The sequence below is a fragment of the Protomyctophum bolini genome, assembly GCF_963924005.1.
Source record: "Protomyctophum bolini genome assembly, chromosome: 4".
NCBI lineage: Eukaryota > Metazoa > Chordata > Actinopteri > Myctophiformes > Myctophidae > Protomyctophum > Protomyctophum bolini.
Window position 1 is genome coordinate 4,731,889 of NC_137865.1, and position 10,084 is coordinate 4,741,972.

The 10,084-nt window shown below is 40.6% G+C and overlaps 1 protein-coding gene across 1 annotated transcript in view; it reads left to right on the forward strand.

Moving 5' to 3' along the window:
* cd82b (CD82 molecule b) overlaps positions 1 to 5,359 on the forward strand; it is a 46,194-nt gene extending 40,835 nt beyond the window's left edge. The window contains exons 7-9 of the mRNA XM_080761792.1: positions 852 to 1,025; positions 1,258 to 1,341; positions 4,037 to 5,359. Coding sequence (XP_080617918.1) covers positions 852 to 1,025; positions 1,258 to 1,341; positions 4,037 to 4,114 — 336 coding nt within the window. The 3' untranslated portion in view covers positions 4,115 to 5,359. The remainder of the gene's footprint in view (positions 1 to 851; positions 1,026 to 1,257; positions 1,342 to 4,036) is intronic.
* Positions 5,360 to 10,084: the final 4,725 nt, after the last annotated feature.

Sequence of the window (10,084 nt, forward strand, 5' to 3'; positions counted from 1 at the left end):
CCCGGCTTACGCCTCAGTCTTTTAGTCATCCTGTGGGGCAGGATTTACCAACAACTACCGCCGCGTCATACATGATTATCCCTTTGCATAATCATCATCATCATCATCTCCGTTCATAATAATGACACAACTGCCACTGATTCCCAGGCTGAGACAGGCTGCATGTCCTTCAGACGGAAGCTTGTAGACCCCATATTAGCAAGACACACCCACCGCGTCTGAAAGGATATAGGGCTGCATTAGCATATAAAGGGCATATATCAAGCCGAGGACTCGGTTAATTATATTAAAATACATTGGCACTATAAGGCCAACTCTTTAGAAGCCATTGAGAATAGGGATAAGTCGAGCATGGCGCGGCATAGTGGTGCGGACAAAATGAAGGACGACGATGACAAATGTTTTTTGGACGACCCCGTAATTTCTCGATGGCCACCGACCATGGCGTTCTTTCTCTATAGCTGTTGGTAACTGGGCTGGTTCTCTTGTCTATCCAATGAGAACTAGACAAAGGATTACTGCCACACAGAAAGGGCCCTTTTGCCAACCCCACCTAGGAGGTCGCTTCTCGCCCACAGGCGTCTTACTGGTTATGGTTATTATTATTTTGTGCGCTGTCACGACTCGTTAGACGGTTAGAGCATGTATAAAGCCTATCCAATCAGATTGCTTCGTGGGAACTACCTGTTGTATTAACCCATTTTGGGCACTCTTTTGGTGTAAGCATCATGTCATGCTTTAGCTATTGAAAAATCAGAAAACTGTCAGGATGTAGAAGACATTTTTTGAATCTGATCTCAGGTCAGAATGGGTTAATGTGATACTATTACGAACGGTTCTGAACACAACAGATGGAGTGCTGTGGCTGGACCGGGCCGGGCAACTGGTCGGAGAACACGGCCATCAAGAACAGCTCTCAGATCTTCTACGCGTGTTCGTGTCGAAACGCGAGTCTGCCTGGAACCGACGTGAAGGAGACCGGCCTGTGTGAGCACCTGTCGGCGGACGTCCCCGTTTATGACACGGTAGGTGACGCACACACACGCGCGCAGTCACACACACACACACACACACACACACACACACACACACACACACACACACACACACACACACACAGTAACTGTATGACGTTTATAGCTTATTGTTACAGTTGGCATGCTCCGTGTGCACAGTCCTTAACTGTAACAACTCTCTCTCTCTCTCTCTCTCTCTCTCTCTCTCTCTCCCTCTCTCCATCTCTCTCTCCCCCTCCAGGGATGTATGCACAGTGTGGAAGGCTGGCTGTTGGAGAACTGTGGAGTTATTCTGGGTATCTGTGCAAGTGTAGCTGTCATAGAGGTACGTGTCTGTGTGTGTGTGTGTGTGTGTGTGTGTGTGTGTGTGTGTGTGTGTGTGTGCGCGCGTTTGTCTTGGGTCAGGATTAAGAAGGCGTTTTTCGAATCAGCCTCCGTCTCAATGGGTTAAGGTGGTAAATAAACAAGAGCCAGAGAGTCCCAGTTAGTTCTGGGACTAACACAAGCACAACCACCAGACAGAAAACAAACAGGACTATACAACCAAATCATAAGAAAACAAAAAGAAAGCTACGTATCTCACACACTGGAAAAGATCTACTCAAAACCAACACAAAATGGAATGCAATTTAGCTCTAAACGGAGAATACACAGTAGCAGAATACTTGAGCACAGTAACTGACCCAAAACTAAGGAAAACATTAACTCGATATAGAGTCAGTGAACACAGTCTTGCGATTGAGAAAGGCCGCCTATAGGCAGACCTGGTTCCCAAGAGAAGACAGACTGCACACAAAACGAGGTAGAGACTGAGCTACACTTCCTAACCGTCTGCCCACTGTACCAAGACATCAGAGACATATACTGTCCAGTGTCCACTGTACCAAGACATCAGAGACACATACTGTCCACTGTACCAAGACATCAGAGACACATACTGTCCACTGTACCAAGACATCAGAGACATATACTGTCCACTGTACCAAGACATCAGAGACATATACTGTCCACTGTACCAAGACATCAGAGACATATACTGTCCACTGTACCAAGACATCAGAGACACATACTGTCCACTGTACCAAGACATCAGAGACACATACTGTCCACTGTACCAAGACATCAGAGACACATACTGTCCACTGTACCAAGACATCAGAGACACATACTGTCCACTGTACCAAGACATCAGAGACATATACTGTCCACTGTACCAAGACATCAGAGACACATACTGTCCACTGTACCAAGACATCAGAGACACATACTGTCCACTGTACCAAGACATCAGAGACACATACTGTCCACTGTACCAAGACATCAGAGACACATACTGTCCACTGTACCAAGACATCAGAGACACATACTGTCCACTGTACCAAGACATCAGAGACACATACTGTCCACTGTACCAAGACATCAGAGACACATACTGTCCACTGTACCAAGACATCAGAGACATATACTGTCCACTGTACCAAGACATCAGAGACACATACTGTCCACTGTACCAAGACATCAGAGACACATACTGTCCACTGTACCAAGACATCAGAGACACATACTGTCCACTGTACCAAGACATCAGAGACATATACTTTCCACAGATTACAATCATCCAAGGAGAGTTTGAAAACATGACTAATGACCAAAAAACTCTCATATCTGTTGGGTGAAGTACAACAATGTGCAAACACAGCAGCGAGATTTGTGAGCTGCTGTGACAGGAGAATAGGATGTCAAATGGAATACAAGCGACTTAAGGAATTCAAACCATTGTTTGGTACACTGTTTTATCAAAAGTATAAAGCTGACGTATCTATATGGAATTGTATAACTATCTCTGACAGAAAATGCACAATCTTTTTATAGTTTCACAAGATGGTCTAAAATGTAACACAGCTCTGTTTACACCTTTATTCAATTCCTATTTATATCCAATATTTATTTGTAAATACATTTGTTCCACTTCTGCTTTGGCAATGTAAACATACGTTTTCTCATGGCAATAAAGCTCCTTTGCATTTAATTGAATCGAGTACAGTCCTCTGGCTCCCTCTAGTGCGTGTTCCCTGTATTTCACCCCCAACCAGAGCAACGATACACAGTGAAGTAGCAAATCACTCGTTTTTCTACATCACTCCGGGGCAGAGACGAAATGTTTTTATATAATCGTCACGGGGGCCCGCACGGCCTACCGCAGCCGACGAGAATTGCGCGAACGGTCGCGGCGCGACCTGGTGCGGTAAACAAACGGGACGAACCCAGGCGAATATATATATATTCAGGTCCAATTCCTCATGGGGGCCCAGCTGGCCCCCATGAGGAATTGGATCTACGTCACTGACTCCGGGCAGCGCCACCACCCGCGCCTCCGCCTCCCAGTTCTTCTGCCCGTTTTTCCATACGGTTGTCACGTTTTTTCCTTCCTTTTACTTTATACCTGATGTAACCAAGCCTTAGTGCTTTTTGGGCTTTTTTATTTTTTATTGGCTGCATAAGTGCAGTAACTGTGGTTGCTCTAAAAGCAGGGGTGGCCACACTTTTTTTGACTTGAGAGCTACTTTCAAAATGACGAGCTCAACTCTCCAACAAGATCTATACCCACCAAAAACATATTATCAAATTGCTGAAAGTAGTAGTGACGATGACGTATTGGGGAAATACAGGGGGAAAGTTTTTGAATTGGTGTTTCTTTTGTTGGTATAACTCAGTTATTGTAATTGTAATGCTACCGACGTTTGTGATGAAATACTAATAAAAGCAAAGTAGGCCTATACTGCATTGTGGGTTTGAGCTGGCAGGCCCTTTTTGATGTCAATCAAGTCACACCTTAATACAAGTGGCAAATGCCTACCTGCAGAGCCTTTGTGATCTACTGGTAGATCACGGTCTACCTTTTGGCCACCCCTGCTCTAAAGTCTCAACTCGATCAAGGTCGATCATGACTGGCTAATGATTACGTGTGTGTGTGTGTGTGTGTGTGTGTGTGTGTGTGTGTGTGTGTGTGTGTCTTTCAGCTGCTGGGGATGATCCTGTCCATGTGTCTGTGTAAGAGCATCGTTCTGGAAGAATACACCAAGGTCCCCAAATACTGAACACACACACGGACGCACACACACACACACACACACACACACACACACGCACGCACGGCAGTGTACAACGTTCCCTCGTTTCATCATCATTTTCATGATCTGTGTGTGTGGCTTGAAGCCACATCGCTAGCCAATCTACAAGCTCACGAAACGTGGCGCGGACGCCACGCGTCGTGAACTTGTAGATCTGTTATCTTTGACGAAGCATATTAAATTAATTATGAGGGGTTTTTTCCCTCTTCTGTTTGTCGTTTGTTCTCGTTGACTATTTGTCATTTGACTATTTTTTTTAATTATAAATATATCTGATCTTTTATTATATTGTTATGTGTGTATATATACAGTAGCCTATGTGAAGGGATTTGTTGCCCTTAAAAGAATAGTTCACCCAAATACATTTATTATTATTATTATTTAATTTTTATTTGTTTCACTTTTTTGTTTTGTTTTTGCCGGATTGGATTATTGGCTCAGGAATGCAACGGGAACAAAAACAAAATGAGGTGAAGTATTCCTTTAATGTGCTTCGATAGCAGCGTGGGATGCTGGGAGGTGCTTTCTTTCCTTTATGGTGCTGCTTATTCTTGCTCAATTCATTCCATTTGTTTCTGTTGTTGTTGTTGTTGTTGTTATTGTTTGTTCTATTTTCAATCCACTGTCACGTCGTCCTGTTGGCACTGTTTTCTGCCAAAATCTGAAAAAATAAAAATAGCCTTTTTGTTTGTTTTTAAAGGCATTTGTCTCCGTCTGTCTGTCTGTCTGTCTGTCTGTCTGTCTGTCTGTCTGTCTGTCTGTCTTGTCTGTCTGTCTGTCTGTCTGTCTTGTCTGTCTGTCTGTCCTCAGCATTTCATTAGCATACTGAGGTTACGTCAGCACTTCATTTGCATTCCCTGTTGTATTAGTTAATAGTTCAGAGGAGTTGAATCTTAACGATAATATTTGTTATTATTGTGTTTGGCCTATTTGAGGGGGGGAAAACATATTCAGCTGCCAAATGAACACATTAATTTAAATTAAATATGTAGATGATGTTAATCTATAGATTTTATAACTTAAATATTTAGATGAAGGTTTTTTTCTTTTTTAACTTGTTTTACTTGCGTTTCTAAAATGTTTTTTTTACATACAAAACAATTGTATTTTGTAAGAGGAAAAGAAAGGGGTTCCAATGTTGTTGTTTCTTTGCTTTTTTTGTGTAAAAGAAAGTGAGAATAAAGTAAATTGTTACAAAATAAAGTAAATCCACAAGAATCTGCATTTCATTTCATTATCTGTGTGACTGCAACATTATGTCAGACTAAGGGCCGATTCATACTCCTATTTTAGAGCCGAATAAAAGTCGGTTTGGTGCTGTAGAGCCTACAATGTGACGTCATTTGAGGTTCGGGGGGGTACCGTCCTAAAGTCGGCTCTTCGGTGCTACTGAAATTTCTGACGAGCCAAAATCATTTCGGCACTACAGCGCCGAAACAGCGGTAAAATAGGAGTATGAATCGGCCCTAATGCTCCGTCGGAATTACTACGTGCGGATCCCACACAGATGGATAGGATTACGTTATCTGTCCTGGCTGGAACTGTTGCAGTGAACATAACTTGTATAATCCAACAAATATATGATAATGATTTTAAGCTTGTTTTATGAGGACAAGCTAAAGTGTCAGCTAGGCCCTGTCATCATAGTGTCCTGCAGGCCCTGACACTTCAGCTTGTGCTCAACCACAACAATCCAGTTAAAAGGACACATGTGTCGCGGGAATTCATAATAAACTTTATTTATATAGCACCTTTCAAAACTGTTACAAATTACTTCACAAAGTAACATACAAATCGATTAAAAACAATACAGATGATGAATGTAAACAATGTAGATTGTAGAGGAATACACTGATTGCACAATGCATATATTTTAAAACAAGTGTATTAAAATCAGGAGGAATAGTTTTAAGCGAATCTATTCTATACAATGAGTTTTAAGGAGGGATTTAACACGGTGAGCCTGATCTCCAGGGGCAGAGCGCTCCAAAGAGTTGGAAGGAGCCAAAAAGCCTGGTCTTCGTTTGTTTCTACATACACTTTGGCATGTCCAGCAGTGCTTTATCGGATGCTTTCTCTGTCTCCAACTGTGTTCAGCTTCTCACCCACCACATTGTTTGCTTCATTTCCTTTATTTACTGCGGATTGCATTCACACATGCACCGAATCGTAATCAAGTGCGATTGGAAGCGAAGCGAAACCCCCGTTTTTGCTCGGAGTATAGTGCGGTTCTTTGATTCGCATTACGATTTGAATGAGCTTTCACACACCTGCCAAACGAAGTGCACTTTCTGAAAATGCGCAGCAGGATTCGTTTTAATCGCAGCAAAGCTCTCTGGTATGAATGTGACTTAGTCTCATAGCCCATTGTGTAATGTCATTACACATTAAAGATAATGACATTAATATCATTATCTTTATAATAATAATATTATATATTCATGATTACGTTGTTATTAACAACAGAGACACAATAAAATCAACAACTGTATTTGTGTAAACCTGGAAAACTTTAAGTCTTTAAGTCATTGTTCAGGTTGTGTTGCTCTGAGGGAATGAGGAGCACCCTATTGAATTAATTTCAATAGGGTTGTGAGTGATGACTGCACTTTTTTTTAATCAAATGCTAAATAATGAACAAAACCCACATTCTTAACCCAGGTTAAAATGTAAACAGGCTAAATGATGATGGCTGATGCTTCATTCACTGTAGACAATGCATTCAAATGCAGAGGTTGAACATGTTAATGGTCACTGGTTGTCTGGCATTGGACAGATCACCTGTTAATGATCACATTATGGATGAACTGAGACCATTTTACACCTCTTTGAACTACAAAACTGCCTTTGTGAAATGTTAAAGGTGCTGTAAGGGAGATGTTTTGTTAAACATAACTAAATACATAGGCAGTTTGTTTTAGTGTTGAGTAAAACAATTAATTATATTCTATATGTTTTGTAAAGCAAAAGCAAACGATTGATTCAACATTTTATTCAGTTTGTAGAATGGTTACAGTTCAACAAAAGTACAGGTCAATACAAAAAACCTGATACGAGGAAACACAATTGTTTACACCAGGGTCCTCCATTTTTCAATTATTCAGAACATTTAATGACATACAACTAAAATCGTCTAAATGTAAACTACAGCAAATCTGGGGAATCTGTAACATGGCAGAAGACCAGTCCGTTCAAATACTAAGTTTACTTGCAATTAATCTATACATGGAAACATTTGTTTCATCACCATCCTATTAATCTAGAATTAAGATGCTCATATATATGTAATGTGTTTAAACAGTATAGCCTTAAACAATTGTTTAAAAAATACCATATGGATCAACATGTTACACTTGGTTGTAATGTGTGCGGTCAGGACATTTTGAGTGGCTCAAATTAGTACAACACAAGAGTCAACAGTTTAAATCCAGTGTGTACAACCTTGTGAAAATCCAAATTGTTTTAATTACTATAAAGCTTTTCAACAAACATCACAATTATTTGGGTTTCTCTCCAGTGTAAACTTTCTGGTGTCTTTTAAGGTTGGACATTTGAGAAAAGTGTTGTCCACAATGATCACATCCACAGGGTTTCTCTCCAGTGTGAATTATCTGATGGATTTTAAGGCTGTCCATTCTAGAGAAATGTTGTCCACACTGATCACATCCATAGGGTTTCTCTCCAGTGTGAATTTTCTGGTGGCTTTTAAGGTTGGACATTTTAGCGAAGTGTTTCCCACATTGACCACATCCATATGGTTTCTCTCCATTGTGAATTCTCTGATGTGTTTTAAGGCTGTCCATTCTAGAGAAATGTTGTCCACACTGATCACATCCATATGGTTTCTCCCCAGTGTGAATTCTCTGGTGACTTTTCAGGGTGGCCTTGTCAGAGAAGTGTTGTCCACACTGATCACATCCATAGGGTTTCTCTCCAGTGTGAATTCTCTGGTGGCTTTTAAGGTGTGCCATTCTAGAGAAGTGTTGTCCACACTGATCACATCCATAGGGTTTCTCTCCAGTGTGAATTCTCTGGTGGCTTTTAAGGTGTGCTATTTGAGAGAAGTGTTGGCCACACTGATCACATCCATAGGGTTTCTCTCCAGTGTGAATTCTCTGATGGCTTTTAAGGCTGTCCATTTTAGAGAAGTGTTGTCCACACTGATCACATCCATAGGGTTTCTCTCCAGTGTGAATTCTCTGATGGATTTTAAGGCTGTCCATTTTAGAGAAATGTTGTCCACACTGATCACATCCATAGGGTTTCTCTCCAGTGTGAATTCTCTGATGGCTTTTAAGGTTGTCCATTCTAGAGAAATGTTGTCCACACTGATCACATCCATAGGGTTTCTCCCCAGTGTGAATTATCTGGTGGGTTTTAAGGTATGCTACACTAGAGAAGTGTTGTCCACACTGATCACATCCATAGGGTTTCTCTCCAGTGTGAATTCTCTGATGGCTTTTAAGGCTGTCCATTCTAGAGAAGTGTTGTCCACACTGATCACATCCATAGGGTTTCTCTCCAGTGTGAATTCGCTGGTGTATTTTCAGTTTGGACATTTTAGGGAAGCGTTTTCCACACTGATCACAGCAGTGGTGTTTTTGCGTAGCCAAGCTTCTTTGTTCATTCAACTCTGGTAGAACAGGTAAACCAGGCTGATGATGCAACACTGAATTGGAAACAAATTAAACATTGCTTAGTTGTACTTCATGGACTTAAAATCGCAGAAACTAATGTGAAGTTAATGTACACAATTTTACATTAGCTTCAATTTCGCTTTGACGATCTGTTTTAGAAAAAGAGACAAGCAACAGTATTTTAAGTCGATGCTAATATCAAAACCAAACAAATAAACATGACTTTTTATCCATATAGACACAGTAAGTAACTTACAGAGGTCTTGATGATCATTGGGTCCTCCCTGTTGAGCAGAATTGTTGACATAGTTCATCTTCAGCTGAAGTCCACAGTCAGATGTGATTGATATCCTGGAGGGGTTGTGGAGAACTGACAACTACAAACTCTTCTTATACTAGAGTCTGAGGTGAAACCACTAACTGCTTGGTGTTGATTGGCCACCTCAATAGAATCATGTCTCCACCAATCACAACCTAACAAACTGTGCTCCACCCCTCTGTAGCTCCTCCCCCAGGCCATGCTCTGTGCAACATTCTAGAAATAAACTGCTAACTGTGAGATTGCTTTGTAATATTCATATTTAATTAATCTAAACTATATCCAAATTATAATACATTGATGTATGAATATAAGTACATCTTATCAGTCTATGTGAATGTGAGTAAAGTAAATCCAGGAGTCAGCATAAATCCCCAAAAACAGACATTGTCAGAGTCAAAGCATATAATATAGAAAACATGATTATTTAGTTATTGGTAAATCAGGAAACAAATAACTGAAATGTAATATAAATAAGAGTCAAAGAGGATTGCTCCACATTCTTTCAGTAACATCAGAACCAAATAGAACCAGCTCTGGTGAAGAAACAACTGCTCATACTGTGATTTACATCCCAGTGTCTCACAAATAATTTGTTTTCCAAAACACAAACTGCCACTCACCCCTAAAATGATTGCAGCCAGTCTTCATAAATAGTACACAAGCCTTCATATCTTGTCTTATACCAGTATACTACCCCATCCCCTGTACTTTTATTATTATTGTATTAAGGTGCAATGTTAAATTTGTTTCCAGTTTAGTATAGAAGACAGTGGTCTGGTTTCTGTACAAAACTGGTCGAGGTCTAACAACAAATTAGTATAGCCTATTGTAAAATCCTCTTAGTCTCATAGCCCATTGTGTAATGTGTAGGCCTGTGTGCAGAAACATGTGTCCATATTATTCATGTGAACATTGTTATTAACAACAGAGACACAATAACAGCAACAACTGTATTTGTGTAAACCTGGGAAACCTGGA